The sequence below is a fragment of the Nothoprocta perdicaria genome, unplaced genomic scaffold (genome assembly GCF_003342845.1).
Source record: "Nothoprocta perdicaria isolate Ctin4 unplaced genomic scaffold, notPer1 scaffold_31, whole genome shotgun sequence".
Lineage (NCBI taxonomy): Eukaryota > Metazoa > Chordata > Aves > Tinamiformes > Tinamidae > Nothoprocta > Nothoprocta perdicaria.
In genome coordinates, this window is record NW_020455544.1 from 1,055,913 (window position 1) to 1,082,849 (window position 26,937).

Sequence of the window (26,937 nt, forward strand, 5' to 3'; positions counted from 1 at the left end):
TAATAATCATTCATCTCTATAGTATCATTGAAGCCTCTCCCTGTTTTATCCCTCATGTATGATAAGTCACTTATGACTTACATATAACACTAACATAACAATACAAATGTAATATTTTACTCTTCAGGTATTTTTCTATTTTTAATTAAACTTTTAAAAATAGCTTTTATCTTATCTCTAAAATTTGAATATTTACAGCAGACAGTTATTGACCTCTTATGAACGCAATTCATATCCTTGCCTGAGAAAAAGATGTGACCTGTACTATATGCTTATTTCAGCCTTACCTCAATTTCTTTGATAATTGACATTGGCTTTTATTAAAACAATGGTGAAACGTTCATTTTAAAGCTGTCTGATTTTTCTGTATGTAAATGCATATGTAAGTAATTGACAATATTCAACTGTTTGTGGGGAAAATGTGCTAGAATACACGGATCTGCAGCAAATATGTTACATGGACACAGGTTTTTCTGTTTATATAAATGTTGGTAACTAAATGTAACTAAATGATATTTGATAAGCAATTTTTATAATGTTTTAACATACTTTTTGCTAATATATCTATTCACCTAATATATGTACGTACACATGTTAATATATGTGTGTGTGTATATATATACACACACATATACATATATATATATATACACACACACACACCCCACATTAGATGAGTAGATAAATGTGTATCTATGTAAGCTATCCAAACTGTGTTTCTACCACTTTGAGTTATATTACCATAGATTTCGGTATTAGGCCTTTGTAAGTTGGTAGAAATTTTTACCTTTATTTGTTAACTTCCCTTTAGTTGAATAAAAATGTAAAAAAAAGAAAGGATGGAGAATACATACAATATGTTAATGTAATATCTTCCTAATATTTTGAAGCAGTATATCTTGAATCTGATATATTCTATTTATAGCATATTCTGACAAATTAAATCTTAAATGTTTGAAGGTATTTCTCATTTGCTTTTAGCAAAGAAACGTTGCAAATGTTTACTGGTACAAAATGGTCATACATCTTCCCTTGTGTGCAGGTATAATGTGAGTTTTTCAGTCTTGAAAAACACCTATTTATGTATTAAAAATAAATCCAATGCTGTCTAGCCTGAATCATGTCATGTATCTCTTAGAATTGTGTAATATTTTTTCTGTTCAACTGTGCAATAGAAATTTCATGTAAGAAAGATACATATGCAGGATTCCCCTGCATCTGTGTAATAGTAGATTTTATTTTAATGGTATGAAATATGAAATAAACAGCATGGTATATTTCCTTATGAAATCTCATTGGTTATTCCATGGACACCTAGCTAAGATGTTGTTTGCACCATTTCCATGTTCAAGAATTGCAGTAGCTCTTTTTAAACTAGAAGCATTAGTCTCATTAGAGAGATTAGGTTTTTGTTTAGAATGCGGTCCGTCTGAATTTATTGTATACATGTGCTGTAAATCTCAGTTTTCAAAATTCTGTTTTTCTTTTAAAGTCTCCGAGAATTTGCAGTTAAATCCACAAATACCATTTCTATTTTTTTTTTCCAAAACTTGAATAGAAATTGCAAAATAAAATGAGCACATCTGGGTCGTTACCATGTTACTGGAGCAGGGGTTTGCTTTCTCACGCAGGACACCCAATTCCGCAAACCTTTACATATGTGCGTCACAAGCGGTCCCACCGGACTCGTAGCTTGTTCCAGGACGGAATGCAATGATTGCTTCGTGCCATGTGGAAGAAATACTTGGGTTATTTCCAGAAATACTGCCTCAAAAGATCTATTACCTCTTGAGAATATTTAATCATGCATCTTTTTGATATGTACATCTCATCAGTGTTTATGAATGATATAACTTTGATATAAATTTATCATTGTAGCTCTGTGGAAATATCACTGGATTTTAAAATTGGGGAGAATCATCAAACTTCTGTATCAGTATACCAATCCCAGCTGAAGTTATATGCTAAACAGAAGCAAAATAATATGTAATGCTTGTGTTTCTGGCATAGCATTTGTCTGACGTTTTAAACCAAGCCATCATAACCTCTAGCAAAACTACTTAACATATACATTGTTTTGGCATGCAGAATGTGCTTCATTTTTCCCTGTTCACTGTTTTAAAGCAAACTAAGATTTTTATTGTGTTTCCATAAACTAATGTTAACATCCTTTCTCCCAATCCCCCATTCACTCAGTCTACTTGGCCGGGTTGAATGATACTGGTGTATTTTTAACATGTTTGCAATATGTATATGGGTATTGACTCACTGTTTCTATATTTACTTCCCTAGGGTGGGACCTCCTTAATCATACATTAACAGAATGTTTTTTCAGTAGGGGAGAAAATAGCCCTTCTCCACGGGTGAGCTGCAGAGGTCTCTTCTTGAAAACTGCTTTAGTATCAGCACTTATTTAGTAAGGTGGAGAACAGAATGCAGGCTGAAAGGCTTGAAATCCCCCTTTCTTATTCCCAGTTGCAGGAATTCATACAAGAAGAACATCTGCATAGACATGCTGCGACAGGGTTATCACAAGTCCTTCTCGGAGCTCTTCACTCTGATACAGAAGTGGAATGCCTTGAGGGAGGCTGCGGGGCCTGGGTCAGCCATATGGCAGCAGGAGTCCCTGGAGGAGCAGCCTGATAAGCTGGATCAGCTTTACCACTTCCTGACCAGGGCCGAGGCCGCGCAGCGAGCAGGTAAACGCGGGGCTGACGGGGGCCGCAGCCGCCGGTGCCTCGGGGAAGCTTCCAAACTGTTTCATGTACGAATTGGAAGCGCTACTGCATCCCAGCGCTTTTCAGCCTTAGTCAGCTGAGCTGTATTTATAGGATAAATGATGAGGAACTGCAGATACCGGGAGAGGGTCTGGGAAATAAAAGGGGGAAAATATCCAGAGTGCATTATGATATCACTGGAAATGCTTGATATATTTATAGTTCTGATAACGTCTCAATTATTGTCTTATAGTTTCATTATTTATTATCTTTCTTCCTCTATTGATTTGGAGTAGAAAAATTTAATAGGTGAAATGTTGTTTCATGCAGTAATAGTTTTATAAATCTGTTTTTATTAAATACCCTGTCTGCTAACTATGTTTGGATTTGTGACCGACTTTAAAAGGATTGTGAACATGTCAAGTGAAATGCAGCACACAGATGTAACTTGCCACCTGTGAATTACTAGATATTAGTGAAGACATAACTCCGAATTACTGTATTTTCTTCTACTGAATATCCATTACTAAACTCTTACATTTATCATTTCCTTTCACTATAAATAGTAACCTAACATACTCTGTCTTTCTCCTTTGGAATAATTGTAGGAATGGAGGCAGATAAAGCTCTTACAAAATCTTATTTTGCAGCAGAGGCTATTTCATTATAGGTGTCGTGTTTCATGTTATATTTTGATCATGACAAGAATGGAAATCTAAGCTTATGAGTTTAGGACCTGAACTTTTTGTCTGAACTTTGGAAATGGATAACTTCATTTTAACAAAGAATAAAGAAGAGCTTTGCCGTCACTGATTTAAAACATTTATTTTATATTCCCTATGAGAACCCTAAGCTGTCGGTCTTTAATTTGCTATAAATCTAGACAGAAAGTTTAGCTAGGCCGTGCTAAGAAAGAATCCTTGGTTTTTTTCTGGTCTGCAACTAAAACCTGAATAGACCCCCTGTAACTTACAGATGTGCAAGAGAGAAGTTTTGCTGCTGGGACTGCCCTGACGTAAGCATCTCTGCCATTGCTCTGCCATTGCAAAAGCAGTAAGTGCGGCCTGGCTTGATGGGCCTGCTTCCTGCAGCTGTCTGAGGAGGATATTTTGCCCTCCTTTCATGCCTTTGGAGAGGCAAGGGATTTTTCAGTGCTGTTAGCTGCTGTTCGTTGGACAGCAGAGTTGGCAGATGTGCCCTCGGAGAGTCAAGGTGCGGGTCCAGTTGATGTCAACAGCAGGGACCTGTGTCTCCCGAGCCCGGCATCGTGCTGCGCCGTGCTCCCCGAGCCCCTGCTCTCTCTTGGAGACGAAGTACCACCCGCCACTGAGCCAGCAGATTGCAGCCTGCCTCTGTGAGAGCTTGTCTCCCAACGTGGCCTGTTAGGTTAGTTAAAACACAATAAAATAACGAGACCGTGCCAGCAGAGTTGGCAGGTGTTCAAGCAGTGCATCTTCCCCGAATTGCCTGCTCAGAGTATAGTTTGAGTTTGCTTTTTTTTTTTTTTTTTCCTAACCGGTTTCCATGCTTGAACTAGCTGCTGTGTGAAGGGGTGAATGCTAAGTCATGTTGCTGATGTTAGAACAAGTAATGCTGTGAGGATAATGTTTGAATTATACAGTTCATTAAATACTAATTCAGTAGTTCTGCTAATCCAGTTACTCTCTGATTTTTAATCAGATCGCTTGGGGCTCTGGCTTATGATCTCCTGACAACTTTAGTTGACAACATTTAAGAATTTTTCAGCTGTACAGTTCACCCTTCAGCTTGAACTTACCACCCTGTAGCAGTCTTGGCAGCAGGTGACCTGCATTTGCTCCGTAGCCATCACAGTTCAAGTTGAAAGTGGCTTGGAAAGCTAAAAATAGTTATCTGGGCCTGTGAACTGTGAGAATTTTATGGTTTGGTTGTTCCTGCTAATCAGAAAGAGACTCTACCTGTCTCAGGTAGGCTGCTGAGCAAATACTTGTGGTAAAGAAGATATCTCAAGTATAGAACTGTGGAATGCAATCTATAAGCTGCATTTCAACATTTTCTTTTAATGAGAGCAATAAATGTATTCCATTATGTTGGTTTTTAAGTGGTGTTTAGCTGCAAATTACCACTATTTTGACTTAAACTTCATTGCCATAAGAAATTTATTTTACCTGGGGAGGTTGAATAAGGAAGTCTTTTCTCCTTCAGTGGCTTAATTTACCTTTGAAGATCCATGACCACAACCAAATAAATATGTTTTTGCTGAGCTCTCAGGCAAGATAAGAAATTTTGGCAAAAAAAAAAAAATAAAAAAAAAAAGAAAAAGAAAAAGAAAGAAAAAGCTAGTGTGATTAATTTACAAGTTCTCCATTATCTGATAATTTCTATACTTAATCTAGTGTTGAGGACTATATTATATGCATTGGATACATGCTTTTTATTCTCTTATTTTTGCAGTGCAGTGAGTGAGTATGAAAGGATAAAGAAACCTGTCCTTTCCTGAGGCAAACTTATGCTTTTGTTTGTGGATACCCCATTAATAGCAGTTGCTTGACATACTTAGCAGTATTTTATTACTATTGTATGATGCTTTCAATTCTTCCTGGCCTAAACTCCGTATTCTTTTGTTTATATGATTCTTCTGCTTCTCATAAACTTTATCTGGTTTGGTATTTGGAACTTGTCTTGCAGGAGCTATTTTTTAATTGCTTGTATGACTCAGACTTCTCTTTGTTCATTCAGTGTCACTTACCAGTGCTTTCCTTTCCTATTGTTGTTGTTTTTGTTGCTAAATAAAAATGCTTTTTTCTCCACTACATGTATTCTGCCTCAGAAGTAGAGAATTTACTTCACAAAAATTGGAGAGGTCAATGCTTTAATAACTGAACTACCTATGGGAGATTTTACAGACAAGAGTATTTACCTATTCTGGTATGTTTTTTCTCCCGGGAGATAAAAAGTTGACTTTCACAAAATCTAATGGTCTGACTTTACCACTGTCAGAATAATATTTATGAGTTTCTAGATTTATAAATCCAAGCAACTTTGAGTCTAGAAGGCAATCTTGCTTTTAGAAGTCTGTCTTTTGGGGGTTGTTTTGTTGTGACACCAGCATATCTGGTAGCCACTGTCTGAGACAGTTGGGGAAAAAGGGCTGTTGTCGTGCACTTCTCATTGTTATTCAGCGGCAGGAGAATCAGCGCAGGGTCACGCTGCAGTTCATTCAATCAAAGCTGTGGCAGCAACAGTAGTCAGTCCTGGGTCGGTTCCATCTCTTGAGATTTGTAGGGGACTACCTAAAGTCATTTGCATAATTTTATGTAATATTAGTGCCTTGATAACTTGTAGCAAAGGTTTTAAAGACAATACATCTGTATCTTATGTTCTTCTCCCAACAACAATCAAATTCTCTTTCCCCTTACTGCCTTAAGGTAGCCACTTGAAGGTATTCTCTGGTATCTAAATTCATTTTCACTTAGGTTTAATGAGGATATAATGTGCATTGTTATCTTACAATATATTAGTGATCACTACAATTATATTTTATCTTTTTCTTTACGTTCATGGGGTTATTTATGTAGTTCAAATTTTCATGGGAGCCTCTGCCTTGCACTTTTGAAAGAAGCTTTAGAACTAGAGTGCTGTCTTGTGAAGCAATAGATATTTAACTTGGGCTGAGGTAAAACACATCCAAGAATTATCAGCCTTTATTCATTCATTAAAGCCGTCCTACATAATACGAGTCTGTATCTGTTATATTGGGTGAATCTCAACAGTATCTTATACATATCTAAGTATACAGCAGCCCCCCACACACACACACTCATATCCCTAAGCCTTTCCAGTATTATACGCAGAGATAGGCTTAATTTCTAATGTATAAATAAGTTTTACACAGTACACAGCCTCAAGAGGAACAAAAGACATGGAATTCATAGCCATGAAGAATGCTATGCTTAAGAAAACATGAAGCTTACATATTGATAATTTTTTTTCATTAAAACAAGACTTTTTCTAACTTCAGCTGATATTTTGGTCCTAGCATTTCAGGCTTTAGGTGCAAATAGTGAGATGATCATATAGAAGTATTTCTGGTGTATTTATGCTTTGTATTATTAGGTATTTCTGATGGTGATTATAAAGAGATGTTAGACATTCTGATTTCTTGGAGTATTATTTAGAATATTAGAAATCTGAATGTATATAATATGGCCAGCTTCCAAATAACAGTTTTACATTTTTTAATGGAAATGGGTTAAGAAATCATTAAAAAGGTAGAAAAGATGAGGTGACATTTCATTGGTGGAAAAACTGTCAAGAAAATAAAAAGGAAAATAAATTACTACTTAGAAAAGCAAAGGTTAGATAAACAACAAAGAAACATAGTTTAAGAAGGAGAAGAATAATTTTACAAATTAAAGGAGAAAAACAGTGAATGTTCAAGAAAGAGAAAATAATATTTCAGCTTGGCTTCAGAAGACTTCAAGCACAGAAAAATTAGCTGACCTTGTTCAAAATGTCCAAGTTCAGATCAAAAATGAAGGAGAAATAAGTATGTTAGATAAATGTGTTGAATACTGTGGAAATGATGAAGAGGTAATGGGATTCTTTCAGATGTCAGAATAAAGTTCTTACTGTGTTGTGCAATGCGCTAAAGAGCTTTATCAAGACGTTTGGAAGTTGAAGAACTTAATTGTGGTCACAGATAGTATGAGAAATTTCGATTGCTTCCCAGTAAAGGCCATGCAATTTTTAACTTTGACACAGAGCCTACAAGAGATAAGGTGGAGGAAGCACTCTCTGATTTGGTTTAAACTAAAGAGATACAAGGAAATACAAATGTAATGCTGCTTTGAGGAATTAGTGTCTTTTGTTCCAAACAACATTGGTAACTCACAGAGGAGATAGAATTTGCAATCAAGAAATTATTCCCTTTTGTTGGTAGTGTTGGCCTTTTCCTTAACAATTCCTCTGATAAAGAAACCAAAGGAACTGAACACCATCCTTTGTTCAAAATCTTTGACATAGCTCTTTAGTTTGAAAACAGAAAATATCCGGACTTTGAGTTAAATCCTGCATTTACTGAAATCATTTTTGGGGGTTTGTTTGTTTTTCGTGCCAATTGATTTCTGTACATCCAGTAGTGGAAGTTTTTATCTTTCTCTGCTTCTTTCCTTGTTGAGCAAAGCTTGCAAATTACAGAACTCCTGAAAGCAAAGCAACTCTATCCACACATCTAGCTTAACCAAACATTCTTTTATCTGTTGCAAGAGTTGTGGATCTTAACTCCTTTCTTACCAACTAAACAATATTTTAAGAACATGCTCTTTGGGTTACATTTGTTTAACAGCCACAAACACAGTAAATGAACAACCAGAATTACAATGGAATTTGATTAGTTGTTCACATTGAAATCCAACATAAGCAGAGTTTTGGGAAGCAAATTTATGTAGTTTCACCAGCAGTGAATTCAGTTATGACTCATATTGATACATGTTATACTTTATAATCTCCTAAATTCTTCACCATCTTGTAGGGAACAGATACTTCATATTCCTTAGGGAGAAGCAGTTTGATAAGACTTGTCAAGTACCTTTAAGTTTCAGGTCTCTGCTGCAAATCAGTACAGCTTTTGAATAATCTCCTGTGATTTTTTTTTTAATGTACTCTTCCGAGACAAGTATCTGTAATTCCATAGAAGCTCTCATTCTGTAATTTTAAATTGTGAATAATGCATTTTGTAATGCTAGTTATATTTGGGACCCACAGCATTTATTTTTAATTTTAGATATCTAGAGTCTATGAAATGATACTCTGTGGGACGGCTAATTTCTGTGCAAAGTAAATCATAGTTGTTCATTAAGACGGCTAGTGAAATGATAAAAAGTGGGAAATGAATGTGTTTTTCTGCATCTCCTCTGCTTTCCACGTCTGTTCTTAGAGCAGTGTCTTGATGAACTCTTTACATCTTCAAGATGTAAAATTACAATTTGCCTTTAATTTGTAACAATCAGAAGATAATAAAATAAGACTGTACATGAAAACTGCACATCTTTTCACCAATCTTATTTTAAATGTTTAAAATGATAGGAAAATTACAGAGCAGTTTTTGGTAATCCCCATCATCACAGTTTCTACCATAGCTTGGAAAGCTGTCCATGCCTCTTGAGGTGTCAGTGGCCCAGGTGCGCCTCTCTCCAGGAGCAGCTCTGTGTGTGTGTGTGTGTGTGTGTGTGTGTGTGTGTCTGTGTGTGTATGTATACATACATATGTGTGCATATGTATACATATACAACATGGAAGACCTGGGTAAGAAACAGGCTTATCAACAGAGAGAAGCTAGTGTGAGCAGAAAGAGCATAGCTCACTCTAGCTTCTCTCTCTTGATAAGCCAATTTCTTACCCAGGCCTTCCATTTTGCATTGAAATATATATATATATACACACATTTATTTATTTATTTATTTATTTATTTATTTATACACACACACACGTTATATTTTTTTAATATAAAACTGATAGCAATTTACTTGTGGTTTTGCTAGAGTAAGTTTTCCATTATGTTTTAATTGAAAAGATTATCTTTCCTCCTTCTCTTATTTCTTTGATTGAAAATTTAAGAGATTTGGTGGTATTTGACTTGTGGATGTATAAATAGCCCTTTTTTTCATTGTATGGCTATTGCTGGATAAAACCTGTGAAAGTTGACGATGATCTTATGTTTTGACTGTATTTTGTTTTAAAGGGAACTATGAAGAAGTGTACAATAACCAGCTGAACTTGGCCTACTGCTTCAATGACTCCGAGGACAAATGGTTAAGGAATTACTTTTATGAGCAGTGCTTTAACACTGCTCAACTAATAAAAATCGATGGTGGAAAGAAAGAGGCACAAGCACATGCAAATATGGGCCTCATCAGTGAGGAACAAGGTAAGTCACTGAGATCAAAATGCTACATTATATCAGCAGTCAAACAGTCATACTTAGTACTTTGTGTTTTATAACAGGGTTTGTTCTTTTGTTTCTGGTTTTAAGTTTGCTTTATGGATTGAGAATTCTGTTAATAGTTTTGAATTATGAAGTTATCCATCAACATATTTTCTTTATAGATCAGTAACATTTGAACCCCTAGTAAGCAGTCGTTCACTTTCTAACAAGCAATCTTTCCACTCCATAATGCAAATCCTAGGTGAAAATACTATGTAACATACTGAACCTAGGACAGGCGCCTTTGGAATTACATTGAGCGTATTTTTCTTGTCTGGCACTGAACCATTGATAACCCATGTATAGGGGGAACTTCCTACAGGAGCTGATTTGCATACACCTGAAAATAAATACAGGTGGGCTACGCTTTTGTAACATTCCTCTGTTCTACAGGAACATTTTATGACAATGAGAAAATCTTTACTAACTTTCAATATGTGCCCTTTCTTGTCTCCTTTTTTTTTTCCTCCTTTTGTGATTTTTTTTTGGCCCAACTTCTTTCTATTTGATAGATAAATCTAATTAAAAATAGATAGTAATAGATAAGCTAAATAAAAGATTGTCTTCATGAGATGTGCTCTTGACATATTGGTGTTGGTTGTAATACATTTTCATATTTCCTACTGATGCTTAGGAATAGTTTGTTTGGCTGTTTATTCCAGTGTTATTCCAGGAATTGAAGCTAAGCTAAATCCAGTCTCCCCATAGATGAGATGGTGCTAGCTTAAAAATCATGACCAAGTTGTTTTCATTTCTGAGCGAAAAAATGCTTAACTAGGTTATCTGTGTGTCTCTCAATAGAATAAAATGGCATAAGTTACTGGGTATTTCAACCCTTTCACCTGGTCCTTCAGATACTAAAAAACAAAGTTGTTAAAGGAAGGTGCTTTAAAGTATTTCTATTTATAGCTTCAAAGGCTCATACTGAGTGTGACTCACTAGTGTTATCTACCCATCGCCTTAAACCTTTTTAACATTTCCTTCTTTTTATGATGTGTTAAGCAAAAGTTGTTGAATACTTAAATATCCTTAAATCTTCAGACCCACTACAAAAACACTGCAAGGTGCTGAGGTAAGTACACTTTGAGATGCTCAGAGGAGGAGGGGAATTTTCATTTGCCTAAAATATTTGAAATTTCCATAGGAGAAACTTCTTATTAACATAAGTAAGGAGGGAAAAAAACAAGGTGCATTTTCACTGCCCAACGTAAAGCTCCATTAAATCTGTAGGATTTGTCTTTTGCAAATATTTTATTTCCATAGGGAGAGTGGAAAAATAAAGAAACTGAGAAAGTAAGCCTAGGATTTGCTTTGAAGGACCACTGAGGAAAAGACAGGCTGTTAGTAAATAAGGGAAAGAAAACAGTAATAACAGAGTAGCCTACTACAAACACAAATGGAACATTGTGTGCTTGGAGCAAATATGTTTCCAGTGGCAGTTCTTTGCAGAAAGAGATTTTTACTTCTTTGAGAATCTCTGCTTATAAAACAAAAACCTCTGCTTATGCATTACCCAAATGGGATGATTACATACATGAGAATGAGGATTACAGTAGAGTGTTGGATTATGACACTAGTCAATGAGCTGCACTCACTGCGTAGTTTAACTTCCCTGAGGGAGCTGATCTTGAACAGTTTTATTCGTTTGGTTACTACTTATTTCCTTATGTAACTATTAAACATGATGTCACTTTATTGTCACTTTGAAAAAGCAATGTCATATTTTTATATCTTTTCTTACATTAAGTCCAGTATTATATATCTTCCACGCAAGTCCAGGCTTTGTGGCAGAACCTCAGTTAAGGCAAATTCTTTCCACACAGTGTTTTTATTCCTGTGCTTTGGATGGGTTTTTAGAAGTAATAAAATGATAATCAGAATCAGTATTATAAATGCATACATTTTTCTGTATATGAGAGAATAAGAGCTAGTGGATTTTTATGGTCTGAGGACCAGCTGTTACAGTTCTGCTGAATTAGGAACTTCAGATTTACACTGTTACATCTTATAGAAGAAGCCCAGCCTAAGCGCGTTTATAAATGTGGTGGCTAGTGCTAGTTTATACAGGTTCCTGTGCTGCAAGTGCTCATTATTATAGTATTTGAGTGTCTTCAGTTGTGTATTAAATGGTTAACACCTACCATGCATGAAATGATGTAGATCTTACAGGTATCCGAAAGTTTCACATGATTTCCATGAGTAACAAAAGCAGCCCAGGGGAAATGAGTAAGAATTACTGTAAGAGCTGTTTGCTTCCAGAGGTTAAAATAAAACTAGATAGAATGCAATTCTATTTTATTCAAAAACATAAAGGATTAAAACAGACGTCTGAAAGTGTACTTATTCTAAAAGCAGAATCCAAGCCACTGAAAAATAATAAAGGTCAGGGAGATAGGTGTGCACTCACACCCACGCGCACACAAACATACACCCCTATATCGGTGTACTGCTGCATGGCAGCAGTTTCCGAACCAACAGAAGTCACAGAAAGCAGTATCTGAAATGTCAAGATTTCAGTCTTAATTCCAAAGAAGTCTGTTTTTCATTAAAGAAGCTTCAAGGTAGCCAGTTGACTTGCCTGTTGTATTTCTAATAGGTATGTGATTTCCTTTACATTGTACCCTTGTAGAAAGGGTATTCAAATGAATTTAAAGGTTTAAATCAAAGCTTTATAGAAGTAATGGGAAAGATTCCTATTGACTTTAATGGACATTTGTCCAGCCCTTGAAATTCATCATAATTACTTCTAATTTGTTTGAGAAATCACAACCTAAAGTCAGTCTTAGCATAATCTTTTTGCTTTGAAACATAAAAATCTAAAATGATTGGTTTTGTATTCCTAGTGGGTCCCATTTAATCCATTGCTAAAGAAATTGTTGGTTTTGTATTTTGAATTGTTTATTGCTAGCATTTTTCAATTAAAAATTCTGATTGTATTTATGTTGTATAAATAATTGAGAGAAACTCAGCATACTTTCATGAGTATCTATGCAGAGGAAATATGCACATGTTGAAACAGGATTTCCCCAATTGGTTTGCCTTCAGGTAGAAATAATTGATATTCAGATTTTTAAAATTATAAAAAGAATGTTAATATTGCAAAGTGAAGTACTAAAAAGGCTTAAAATTGCTAGGAGATTTCCAAGAATATCCAGAATAAAATTCACTCCTAGGATGGATGGCCCACAAGAAGCTAATTTGCAAAGCGTTATCTTGTTATCTGTGTTGCGAGTCTGCCAAGCCTACTTAAACAGCAAATCCTCCTTGTGTTGTATAACATAGAAATAAAAGTGCTGCTTTACAATCTGATTGCAAAACAGATTAGAAACAGCTGGTAAATACAATAAAGCAGTGGGGCAGCCCTTGTGAGCAGTGATGAAATTCTTCCTTACTACATCTGGAGTACAGATCCGGTATTGATAACAATATTGTTGTATTTTATAAACCACCCAACCTGCATATTTAATGTTGTTATGTTTCCACCATAAGGTGTATAGCCAGTATCCAGAGGTCTCCAGACTGTTGAATTCACTAGTGTAGATTTGACAGTGGAGGAAGGAAACATTAAATGTAGCCCTTTCCTCAGAACTCTGTTTTCAGAAACAAAATCCAAGAGAGTAACTCAGATTACCAGGTGAAAGTTTTCAGGGCCTTTTTGTTTTCGTCTGCATTTTCTTCTTTTTATGAACAGCTTGTTTTATTTCAGAATAATATCCAAATATCCAGACAAGCTTGTGATTGGTGCAAAAAAAAATCTCATACTTGCCCTTTCTTCATTTTTACAATGGGAGTTTTCGTGTTGTGGAGTTCTTATGACTTGATCGAGTTTGGTAGAAGATCACAGCAAGGTTGTTTGGGGACAGGCTGGTTTGCTTCGGAGACCCAAAAAAGGCTTTCAGGGTGTTCATTAGTTGGAGAAAACATGTAGCAAGCTCCATCTGAGTCTGGGCCTGGATGCCTTAGTAACAGAATGCCCTTGTTTCAACATGATATTCCCCTCTATGCTTCCCGTGTCACATATTCCATAACCCAAACTTTTATGGTTTATTTCTGGTTGTGATTACTTATTCCAAACTATTCTTACACTCTTTTCTTCCCCAGAAAAAGCGTAAGAATAGTTCAAACCTCGAAGCTAATCCATGTTTCTCCAAATGTTGAGGCCTTTTCTATGTAGTGCTATTGCTAAATTATCTCTTTAAGTATATATAGAGACATGTGCGTGGAAAGTCTGCACACCAGTGAACTTTAGAGACAGAAAGAAGCCTTTCCTTACAGGAAATGGAATATTGCAAGACCTTTAAAACACTTACAGTCATTGGTTTTCACTGTGTAAACTGAAGCTAACTCTTTTTTGGGTTCTTTTTGTGTTTGCACTATTTGGTTAAGCAGTTGCATTGTTTTCCTGGTTGCCCAGGAAATGAATACATGCACTAGTTAGGACAAGATTGATTAGAGAGCACAATTTTAAAAGGTTTAAAAAGCAATTTTATAGGAGATAATCTCTTCCAATGTGGCGCTCTTCTCTGTCAGTCAGTGGCTAGACAGAAACAACCAGAAATACAGAAGGATAGGCAGATTCTTAGGGAAGAGAGGTTTAAAAGGTTCATTAAATAATTCAGGATGCACATACAGAATATCATTCACAGATAAATGACATCTCATTATTGCAGTGGTGTTACTGGTATGTAACTGGCAGATACTGGGTTGAATTGATATTAAAGAAATGAGATGTGTTTTCAGCTCAAATTAGTTTGCTCTTAACAAAGTCTGAGAGAAGCTTCTGAATATGCACCAGGAAGGCAAAAGGGGCTTGTTGAATTTATCAAAGAGTATTGCTCATATATTTTTTTAAGTGTTGGTAGACAACATAGATGTTCTGAACAAGAAAACTCAGAGTTCTGCAGGGTTCCAATTTTCATTTCAGAAAATAAGTAATGTGGGGATGGAAACTTGTTTCATGCTTCGCCTTCAGTTGCTTTAAATCATGTTTTATTATTAAACACAGGAAAGTAATAATATCCTTTACACTAGAAAAAAGTAAGCAGGTTTGCCAAAAGCCTCCTTAATCCATCCACCATTACTGCTTTCTTTACCTAAGAAAAATTCAAATAGAGAATCTCTCAGTTTCAATATAACATCTAGGGACAATTCTGTATCCTTGCTTTGTAATGAAAAGCTCTTCAAAATATTCACAGCTGTACAATAGTATTAATTCTAATCTTTGTAATTTGCATTTTCCATGAAAGTTTTATGACCCATACTGAAGACATCTTTATTTAGTTTCTGTTCTTATGTCTTTAGTGTAAAGCTCATTTTCAAATAGTTCCTAAAATTATTGAAAAAGTATGGTTGTTGTTTGCATTGTTTACTTTTTTATTTTTTTTAGGAAAAAAAACACTTTGCTTGATATTCAAGGGATTTGCTTATGTATAAACTTCTGTAAGAATTATATTTTGATATAATCAAAATATAATCAAATATTGTATCAAATATTGCTATTTGCTTTATATGTATGTTCTTAAGACTATACTATTTAATGAAGAGATCTTTTTAAAGTATTGATAGCCACGAGTAAATTATACCATGTTTGATCTGTGTTAAAGATTCAAAGTCCAAGGTCTTTGAATAGAACTTAGAATAAAAATGTAATTAGGTTACATCCCTGAAGTCTGATATATCTTTAAACAAGACTGCAAATGAAACTTTATTAAAACTTCAAATGAATTATTTCTTTGCTTTTTTAAATTCTTTTTCCCCTCTCTTCTCTTTCATGTCTGTTACTGACATTGCTGCTTGTATTTTACCTGTCTTTTCCAAAGTGTTTTAATTATTTACTGCTTAATGAGTAGGACTGAGATGAAACTTCATTTAAGGCTGCCCACTCACTAACAGATTTTTTTTTTTTTTTTTTTTTTTTTGCTTCAAAGCTTCTCGAGGTCTTGAACTACTGCAGCTGAACTTGCAGCTGTCACTGCGTTACATAAACTTTCTTGGACGCAGTGCTTTTGGGGCAGAGGAGGCGCTGTTTCCAGAGGTGCCTTCTTGGTGGGTCTGAGAAGCTGATGGAAATAAAACTTTTGTCAGTGGGATTACATTGATGTGAGCCATTATCAGAGGTGTTTAGAAGCCAAATGTAAAGCAAACACTCTGAGGCTACTAATAAAAATGCATCTTACTTTGCAGAGGATCATAGGATAATTCAGGTAGGCAGGGACCCCGGGAGATGATCAGTCCAGTGCCCTGCTCAAAGCATCCCTTCCAAGCAGGTTATCTGCACCGCAGAACGGCTCTGGCGCTGCGGCATTGCAGCTTATGCTAAGGTTGTTTTTGAAAGCTCTGGCAAGTAAGGGACTAGGAATGGAAGTACAATTGGAATGAAAAGTGATCATCACAAAAGAAAATGTATGTAACGTGAGACAAGAATTTGATATGAATTAGCAAAAATTAAACTAATGTGCTTCGGTGACATTTTCCATATTTGAAAGATAATGATCATATATGCTTTGAAATTAAAAAGTAATATAGTTATAGACACATAGTTATAGACACATAGTTATAAGCTTAAAAAAAAAAACCTTTAAAAATAGAACTGTAAAGCATGCACTATACCTCATTGTACATCACTACGTTTTCATCTCCTTCCCTTCTCTGCGTTTGTCTGTCTGCCTATAAACACTTCTCCGTGTAGTGGCAAGAGGTTTAGGCAATAACTGTCTCAAAGCAAATCTGGGAAGGATTTCCTGGAGAGCCAGCAGCAGTATGAAAAAGCTTGGATCTAACCGAGATTTTTGAGGGCCCAGCGCCTAGTGTATTAACTGTAAGAAAGCAAGAGGAGGGTTCCTGCCTCTCTTCCAGCAATGCCTGTTCCTCCTGTGCTCCCTGTCCTTTACTTTCTCTTCTAAGAGTAATAATTTCTTTCATAGCAGCTCCTCTTCTGATAATGTGCCCTTCAGTTAATTATTGTGTGTCCACGGTAAATTTTCCCCAAAGCAGTTGTTGTCTCAGCTGCATATGGGACACCCTTTGTTCCTTGCAATTCTATGGTACTGGTAGCAGTGCAGAAAGAAATAATAGGGCAAGGAGGGAACCAAAGAAATTAGTAAGTGTTACTGTGGCTCCAGGTTGCTGTAGTTATTTCCTGCCCCTCTGGCTTGGTCTGTAAGCAGAGGCCAGCTGAGTGGCTTTACCTGTGCCACAGGAATGCCCAGAGGCCTTCCTGGGTGACATAGCAGCATCTGAAATATGCAACATTTGACAAGTTCTCCTTCCCATTCATCTGTCATCTTTCAAATGACCCCTGATCACTCTAAAAAGCTGCTCAGCTTGGCCGGGAAGTGCCGTAACTCTGTGACATTAGGAGATGAGCAGTTGCCACTGTGTCACAGTGTCGCTGTGCTTCATCAGACACTGCTTGGACCTTTTGCTTTAGCTGTGGTACTCTTTATGGGAATGCAGTTTGGCCTTTCTGTCCCAATACACACTGGCCGTGTATTAGCTATTCTGTATTGCTTGTTAGATCAATACAGACTTATGGTCAGCCCAAGTTGTTCACAACCTACCCACCTTTCCATCAAAGACTGGATGTAACCTCCTTTATTGGTACAGTTACAAAATAAAATTGCAGCCTTATTTTCACAAATTATCCATGCTTGTGAGGTGTCCCTTAACCCTCTAAGCAACATCTTTTAGGGCATATTTTATAACATAATACACTGCTATGATATATCATAATGTATTGTGACCAATCTTACTATGAATCCTGTAATATGCACTGCCCTCTAGGTGAGTATTTTGAGTATGTGAGCTGGAGACAATTTAGGTCCCAAAGAACTAGATTATATATGGTCTTGGTCTCATTGCATTCCTACATATATATTTATATACATAAATACATGAAAAAAATGCTTGTTTAACTAATTTTGGCAGAAATTAAATATTCTATAAACTGCAAAACCAAAGATTAGACCAGTAGTTCCTGAGCCAGCCATGAAAGCACAAAATATCATCATCTTTGCAAGCCAGTGATCTGCTTCCTCCTACCATGCCCACTTCTTCTCTTGGCATGCCAGTTTCCTCACACCCAAGCTGTATCTCAGGTTGCATGATGCTCAGCTTTCCTTTAATCTCCTTCCTTCCTTCCAAGCCTCCAGCTTTCTGCTCCTAAGCAAGCTTTCGCTTGACCTTGAGCTTCTCCGACTCCAGGAGAAATCTGGTGGTATATTATCAGGGTGGAGAAGCCGTGAGACTATCCCCTGGTGAACGGACATGTTCATTGCAATATTGTTATGAACCACCTATGCCATTTTTACTAGAACTCCCCATGGAATCTTGTTAAGAAATAGGCATCAGCCTCTGTCTTGTAAATAAAAATAACTTTTTATCCTTAATCTGAAAAATGCTTGTCATAGTTACTCCTGATAATCATTTCTGTTTTAGAGTAACATTATAGAGTTATGGAAAAGCAAAATTTCCTCTTAAATCCGTTTCACCTTTTTGTTCATCTTGCTCCTGCAGATAGGTTCTGGCATCTGAGATCAATCCTAATGACTTCTGTGCAATTCATTTTACCTCAGGAGTTCGGGGTACACCTACTTACTGAAGGAGCCTTGTTTTATAATTTTTGTGGGCTTTTTATGCTACCTCCCAGCACATCTCTCTGTGCTTTTCAAGGTAGCACCACTTACAAAAGCCTCTGCAAGTATCAGCTGGCACTGGAAACTGTGACAGATCCTTAACTGTTTCAGCATGAATAGTGCTACCATAATTGTGATCGTGGAATGCAGGAAATCGAAAATAATACAAATAGTTCAAGCAGTTAAACTGAAATGTAAGCCAGTACCTTTTAAAGTGGCAATAGCGTTTTTCTTTGTTTTGCTACCAGTAACTCTTGTTTCAAGCTGATTTTATGCCCACGTTGTACAATGAGTAAGCTACTACAAAAGATGTCATTTGAGATTAGAATATCCTATAAAATACTTAAAGCTTTATTGTTCCTTTTGATTTCTGTTCTAAGCTGAAGTGGAATGTTTTCCCAAGTCCTCAACAAATGTTCACAGTTTAGAACTAAATGTGCTTTCCACTTTGACTGGTGCTGCCCGAGAAATGTGGCCGCCACACGGATCTGGACCTCGTGTCCGGGTGACGTTGCTTTCCTTGGTAAAGCTGCGAGCTGATACATAAGGAGATCAGTGGGCGCTGTCGGTATCGCTGGGGTGTGGAACGATGGAGCGAGAACGGGTCGGGCACCGCGTTTTGCAGATTGTGACATTTTAAATTACCTGTACCCTACTGGAAGCAATCTATGGACCTAATTAACATCCCACCTAATTAATGTCAGAGCTGTATGTGGAGAACTCTTGACAGATTTGCACTGCATTTGTTTATTAAGTACCACATTATTCAAATTTGCTAACTGTAATTTCTGTATTGAAACTTCAGATTTGCGTGCTGTTTTCTTAAGTGAGAATAGCTCCTCCTTTTTTTTTTTTTTCTTTCCCCTCCCCTCCTTCAAGTAATCAATGCACTGCTGAATGAGTTCATTTTAATGCACTCAATCATGCCTCTAATGTTTGTAGCTTACGGGCGCAAGCATCAGTAATGCAGGAATGTTATATGGCTTTAGTTTGGGCCATTTCATAAAATATTCATGGAATCAAAAATGTGCATCAAAATAGCGGCTGGGAGAATTACATTTATGTGCCTGCTTTTATGGCAGCTTCACATTTAAACCCATTTGTGTTAATATCTAGTCAATCTTTCTACTTAAAAAAAAAAATAAAAAGAAAGAGAGGCAAATATTAGTCACCATATATACCCTTTCTGCTTGAGATTTGTCCAAGATATTGTAATACAGAAATGTGTATTTCTGGAGTATGTTTTAGTTGAGGAAAAATATAAAGGAAGTCATAGTCAATAGCAAAATGTTTCTCTTCAAATTTACAAAATTACATGTAGTTCTTTTACTTGAATGAATAGATCTCATTTTTGTGACCTCTAAGCAACGCTAATTCAGTTCAGTGAAAACTGTAGCACAAATCCAGTGCACACATATGTCATGGCTATGAAAATAAGAGTAACTTCTAAAATTTGTTATTGCTAGTGGCCAAGTATATTCACATAATTGTTTAAAGGCAATTCCAATTGTGGATAGGGTTTCTTTTGTTGTACTCTGAGCGACATTAAACTAACATTTTAGTAGTGATACTATATGTATTGTTAGAATTACATGTCTGTCTTTGATACTATATATGAAAAGTTATTAGAGTTTCTCAAAATCTTAGTTTAGGATATTTTAGGCTAACTGAAAATAGCTGTATTCCTGGTACAGGATTTTTTCCTATATATCCTATATTTCTGTATATCCTATATTTCTATAGGATAGGATTTTTCCAAGTAAAATTTTCAAATATAGACTTCCTAGAACACCTTCTAGATTTTGTCCCGAAATTCTTGAAGTAATGTAAAAGATGCCTCCAAGAAACCATTCCAAATGATTCATCTACTCAGTGTTCTTTTTTTGCACATCCTTTTTTTTTTTTTTTTTATCTTTCAGTTTCAAAGCTCTACCTTGTCACTGTTCAAATGACACAAATATATTCTTATTCTAACATGGGCTGTATTTGGCTTACACTTTCCTTCAGTGCTTTTCAGTGTTGCACCACCTCTCTCTCTCCCTCCCTCTCTCTCGCTCAATATTTAAAAATTAAAATGCACTGGCCAAAGCGATTCCAGCTGAGCCAACTCATCGCTATGAATAAACTCTCCATCCCCCTGAAGACATTATTTTCCCAGCAGCATTTGAGTTTCACATAAACATTATGGATTAAGGAAGTAGGTTGATATATCAACTGCCAATGAGGATGAGGAATTTCAGTTTATTTTGGTGGAGTATTGAATTCCAAAATCTAAAATGTTTTACCTTTCATGAGTTTGACAGCTCTACTGATTGCAAATTGTTAGTATAACTTGAAAGAGTCTTCAGTAAGCAAATCTGCAGTCACATAATGGCTTACTGGTCAGGAATTCCATCTCTCCCTTGTTTAACTAGTATTTTTTAAATTACTGTTTGTTTTCTTGCTCAGCATCTTCTCCTTTGTTTTTCTGTGTTCAGATTGTCAGATTGTATTGCTTTTCACTGCACTATCTTTATTTCTTCCCAGTGCAATGGAGTCAAACCTGTTTTAATTTAGTTCCATTTCAGTACTACCAGAAAGAATACACTGGTTTTGTACTTTGAAGCTTGATGCAGATGGATTGTTCTTTAAAGAGGTTTCACAGAGATCTGGCGAAAAGGATGTCAGGTCAAGGCTCTTATGGTTAGGTCAACTCTTAAGAACTATGGGGTACATGGAATATATGAGTTCAATTTCCAGCCTGACAAAAACTTTCTCAGGGGGATACTGCAAGTGAGGGAGCATGAGGAAGAATTATCGTATCGGATAGGTCTGCCCATCTAAGCAGGAGTTCCGTGGCATGCACATGTTCTTTACAGGGATGTCCTGCCCCTCTAGAAGAATGTACTTCAAAGCTGTGGTATTGCTCAAATTTGCAATACCACATTTGGTTTTAGGCTACTAATCCAGGTGACACTGTTCATTTATTGCTTTCTGTTTTACTAGAAGTTTTTGAGTTACTCATGAATCAAAGTATACATTCACCTCTGTTATTCTGAAGAGTTTGTTACACTTCTAGTGAAACTACATCACATCAACGCATGGCAATATTTGGGAAGAATTTCAAGCAGGAAACCGCCTGTGCTGAAGTGGATAACACGCTAGCTATTAGTGTTAAACTTCGACTCAGCTTTGCATCCTTTGTCACAAAACCGACACTAGCTTCCTCACTGATACTTAAAATCTATTCAGCAGCTTGTGTAACGGGAATTCTGTTAACTTGTGAATCAGTAAGCACTTCATGGATAGGCAGAACCTTCATACACTATTTCCAAGCCTCTTTAGACTGAAAAAGTTTTGGATGGTGGTTAGCAAGTCTGCTTCTCTGTCTTATTTCCTGTTAAATTAACTCCCAGTGGATCATTGAACTGCTTGTACTCCGATTCAACTCTCTTATGTCAAGGACGTGATCTTTGGGAAAGAACTTGCAGATATGGTCCTGTCTATTTACAGGGTCTGGCAGCTGTTGTCACAATAAGACTTTTTTCCAGATTCTTTGAGCTGTCTCTCAAGGATATATTGATGATCCATATGACAGATTCCTCTGCCAGCTAGGCACAAACTGATGGAAGAAGTGTCACCTTCACAGTTCTCCCATGCCATGTGTAACATGGTGTTTGGAACAGTAGGTGTGTTTTTCTCTTAATATAAATGCTCTTAGATTCCCTGCTTCCCTGCAGTTATCCTATACCCATTGTGTGTGAGGAAAATCTTTTCTGTTCTTTCAAGTTGACTTTGATTTTCCACAGTCCAGATGGACAGCCTGGCATTCACCTATTCTGCATGTATAGAAAGATAAATTTCACTGTTGGGGAGAGGGGAAAGTAAGGATCTTCTTGCATGTCCAAGTGAAATAAACTTTATTTTCAAACTTTATTTTGCCTCAGAGGTGTTTGCTGTTAGGCTGCAAAGCTACTTACTGCATTAGTGGTTCGTGCTCTTCCAGTATATTTACTTTATAAATTCACCAGAGTTTGCCTAGCAGTCGTTGTTGAATAAATTTCTTTACATATAACTTTAATTTATTTCAGTAAAGGTCTTTCTGCAGCTTTGGTACCTTTGTTCTCTGCATCTTTCAGCACAGTTTTTTATTAGGGAGAAAGGAACCTGAGAAACAGTTTGAACTGTAGTAAATTATGCACTTTTGTGATTTGGAAATATGAGATCCACAAAGGCTATATTCATGATTCAATTGTAGCTTAATTTTCTAGAAAATTCTGCCTTCATATCCTTGGAATCATACATCCTCAACACTGAACTACAAAAGAAAACTAATTTCTAAACCTTTGTATGCTTAAAGTTAACTGATTTGTCCTTCTTGTGATGAGTCCAACGAAAGAAAGTATTTGTAGCTGTAAGATTTGACATTTTCCAGTGATCTCTAAGCTATTTATCAAAGATTCTTGAAAAATTTGTGAAATTATTGCAATACAGCCTACTTTAATTAGAAAATGGTTAGATACTAGTAGCTTGTGGATTATTGGTTGAAATTATGAATGTCATTTTTCAGGTGATATTATGAAAGCTGTTGAACACTATGAAGCATTTTATGAGCTAACATTGGGCTCAACATGGACGGATGAGACGGGCCGTACTTACAATTCACTGGCATGTGAACATCTCTGGAAAACTTACACAGTTCTAGCAGACAAAATGCTAGAAGATAAACAATACCAACAGGTCATCAAAACACTAAAAAAAGCTTTAAAAATGGCAAAAGAAGGTAAGTTGAAAATAACACTTTCACCTACCTTTATTTGATGTGCATACCATGATTTTCCCAGGAGTAAGGCAAAAATTGTCAAGTATATGACTGGGTGTTTTTTTTCTGCGAAATTTACAGTCAGATGCTACCAATACACTCCTGAGTCAGACTAAAACATAAATGCCTTCTTGCTGACAACAGAGATCCCTGAAAGCTTTTTCTCAAAACAAACAAACAAAACCCCACAGTCTTGTGCATGTAATTTAAGAGTGAACCTGTAGCAGGAAAGTGTGGTCACTGGTGGAATTTGAAATTCTGATTGACTTGTTGCTGCCAATTTGACAGTTTTTAATTGATGATACCAGCTGGATCACCAGCTTTTCATTCTACGTAGGTATTTAATAATCGTGAAAACTAAACTATTTTCTATTGTTAAAAAAAAACTCTGTACTGTATTACTCAGGAGCACTGTGTTCATTTTAACAGAACATGCATCATTTTCAATATTTTTGAGGTAACTTAGTGATACTTACCTGTCAGAAGGTGCTGTTAGCTGTCTGCTTCTATTGACTTACTTTTCCTAGAGAAATGATAATTGGAGGTTTTTGGAGAAGTAGCATAGAAGATCTTGAATAGTCATCTTTTCCTAGATCAGCAATTCAAGATCCTTTCATAGTATTCTTAAAGGGGAATATTTGGCATATAAATTGCACATACAATTACTATATATATTAATTTAATAAGGGATACCTTCATTTATGAAATTTAATAATATATGGCCAATGTTAATCTATTAGCTAGTTTTCAAGTGGTAAATGGGATAGATTTGAACTATCAAAAATGCAAAAATTTGAAAATATTTTTAAAATTTAACACAAATGCATGATTGTACAAGTAGGGAGTATAACAGCAATATATATAACAGTATAAAATGTGTAAAAAAGAAATCATCTCTATTACAGCAGCAGATACTATTGGAAAAATAAGCTCTTGGATATGAGCTTATGTTCATTTTGTCATTTATTACTTGAAATAGTGTCAGTGAATTTTATCTGTTTCAGGTTCTTGATGATACTATAGCGATGATTATACTAATTTTAAAGAATGAAAATTATTTATGTTGCCTTCATGAAGGATTCATTTTTTTAAGATAATTTAAATTTTAAATATGATTAAGTGGTAATTTTAAGGAGTAAAACAAACAGTGTCTTTGCAGGGGCAAGGTTTCAATTCTTTCCATTCTAAATGTTTCATTTCAGAGTTTATCTGGTAGAGTAGCTAATTCTTTTAATTTAGCCACTAAGTAACCTATTACAGTGCTATCCACAATTTATGTGATTAGATCTGTTTTGAGAATTGCTTGTTTACGTCTTTTCTCTTAGGAGAATTGCTTGTTTAGATCTTTTCTCTGAATACTGAGAAGGCCAATACAATTAATTATCTGAAGAACATGTGTACCCCAAAGCTTCTCCATTTCTCCTGCTGTATGTGATGATCACATACAAGCTATTCTAGCTATTCCAAAACTGTTGTCTATCTTACATGCTTAAGTCATGGATACAGTAAAACTACTGCTACTAGTTTCTACATACCGAGAAGAATTGTGAGCACATGCTGCTCGTAGAATTCTTATGGATGGAAAAGACCTTCAAAATCATGAAGTCTGCCTACAAACCCATCAGCGCCGTGGCTGCTAAACCGCGTTCCTATGTGCCTCATCCATGCGTTTCTTGAACACTGCCAGGGATAGTGACTCCGCCAGTTCCCTGGGCAGCCTATTCCAAGGCTTCACCACCCCTTCTGTGCAGAAATCTTTCGCCATATCTAACCTGAACCTCCCCTGGCACAACTTGAGGCCATTCCTGCTTGTCCTGTTGATAGTGGAGAGGAGATGGACTCTCACCTTACTACAACCTCCTTTCGGGTAGTTGTAGAGAGCGATAAGATCTCTTCTGAGCTTCCTCTCCTGCCAGACTAAACAACCCCAGTCCCTCAGCTGCTCCTCGTAAGGTCTGTGCTCCAGCCCCACTGACTTCATCGTCCCTCATGAACTCTCCCTTCAAGTTCTGTCTATTGCTACTGAGGGAAAAATTCATGAAGTTTTCAAAATGAGCCTGATGCCTTCCCAGAACTTCCTTTGACCAAGCAGATGTCCCAGTGCCTTTACTTCAAATCAGTGATTTTCTCTGGCTTCTTGGGGCATTCAGTAAAACAACAAAGCTCAGCACAGTTGCCATGTAAGCTTTGCAGATCTCCTTTCATAGTCCCAGTTCAGGACCTGCAGCCTCTGTCTCAGAAGCCCATATTGAAGCCCGTATGGGCTCTGCCCGCTCATCTTTCGTAGCTGTTAAGTCCTTCTGGACCTGCATCTATGTCTGTGTATTTCCTGCATTAGGATTAGGTATTACCTACTTCTTCAGTCTTTACAGTGAGCATTCTTATGCATGTATGTGTTTATGTTACACATAACCAACATGTGTTTATGTTACACATTGAGGGCTTCTGTAACAGACACAGAATTTCAGTGGCATCAGTGATTTTATTATTCAAAGAGCTTGAAAACTTGATTTTTTGTAAAGTTTCTTAATAGTCAATAATGTTTCAAGTTCCTTTTCTGCCTTCTTCCTGTGTTTCTCCATTGTGTTTGAACGTATGGATATTGAGCAGTGGAAATATGAGATTTTTTGCACTTCTTTGATTTTGTTTATAAATTACTTTTTTATTGATGCTCACATTCTGCAAGGATATTTTTGATATATTGAGATAAGCATTTCTAAAATTAATTTGTATATATTTCACTATTGAATGTGTGTTTTTTCTATTGAAGAAGCAATATAAAAAGACCAGCAAGCAGTATTTGTTACTGAAATAAAGTTTTGCATGGAAAAATGTAACATGAGTTAGCCGCTGCTCGTGTGCAATTTTCTGTGACTACTTGCAAGGCCTATTTGTTACTGCAAGGGTAGTTTACCCAAGCTCTTGGCTATTTTAGCCCAATCCACTAGTAGTTACCTCTTAGTAAGGTTCTCACTAAGATTCTGTGCAGGTTAGGGAAGTATCTGAGTCAACATGTTTTGTGTTTGTACATTATAATGCTTTATCAACTTTTTGTTAATATATATTACAGTATTATTGTACTTTTTAGCTTCTTTATATTTAGAGAGAGATTCTACTCTGCCTTTTCTACTGTGAATTTTTGCTTTTTAAATGTGAAGACGGTGTTATTAAACAATTCATGATAGAGAACCTTACAGCATATTAAATTGATTGTGCTGCATCACAGCCAAACATCTTCTCCTAACTTTATTTGGTTAACTTTCTTGTTGAACTTTAAATTCATAATCTTTGTTTTTAGTTTCCTCTGTTTTTAGAAAACAGGTATTTATGCAAGGAATTAAATGGCAGGAATAAGGAGAAGGAAACACGTATATAACACCTAAATATTTGCATGTTATTTAAATACCTGCAAGGACTGTCCATAGTATTGTAATTTTGCTCAGACTGCACTAGTCACTATAATCTTTTCTGTAGGAGGTGATATGAAGATGGAAGGAGAAGCTGCCTACTGCTTAGGTTTAGCATATCACTTTGCTGGAGAAGAACAGGCAGCGATACCGGTAAGTTTAGTTTAAAGTTGCTTTGTATTCCTCTAGCTGCTTAGTGCCCTCTTAGAAGTTTCGGTTAATGGGAAAATGTTTCTTAGAAGTTTCAGATAATGAGTACAGAGAGATTTGGCTTCTATCTAGTTCCATCAACAGGGATCCATGTAGTTCAAGAAATTATGATCTCAAAACATTCCAGAACTTAGGGAACTTTCCTTAGGCCCTCTGAGTCCATGTTTCCAGCCTTGGATCTGCACAAGTAAAATAAGTTAGAAAT

The 26,937-nt window shown here is 36.2% G+C and overlaps 1 protein-coding gene across 1 annotated transcript in view; it reads left to right on the forward strand.

Annotated features, from left to right (window-relative positions):
- TTC29 (tetratricopeptide repeat domain 29) overlaps window positions 1–26,937 on the forward strand; it is a 111,494-nt gene that overhangs the window by 16,080 nt on the left and 68,477 nt on the right. The window contains exons 4-7 of the mRNA XM_026042654.1: window positions 2,476–2,699; window positions 9,439–9,624; window positions 22,864–23,076; window positions 26,590–26,675. Of these exons, the coding sequence (XP_025898439.1) occupies window positions 2,476–2,699; window positions 9,439–9,624; window positions 22,864–23,076; window positions 26,590–26,675 (709 nt within the window). The remainder of the gene's footprint in view (window positions 1–2,475; window positions 2,700–9,438; window positions 9,625–22,863; window positions 23,077–26,589; window positions 26,676–26,937) is intronic.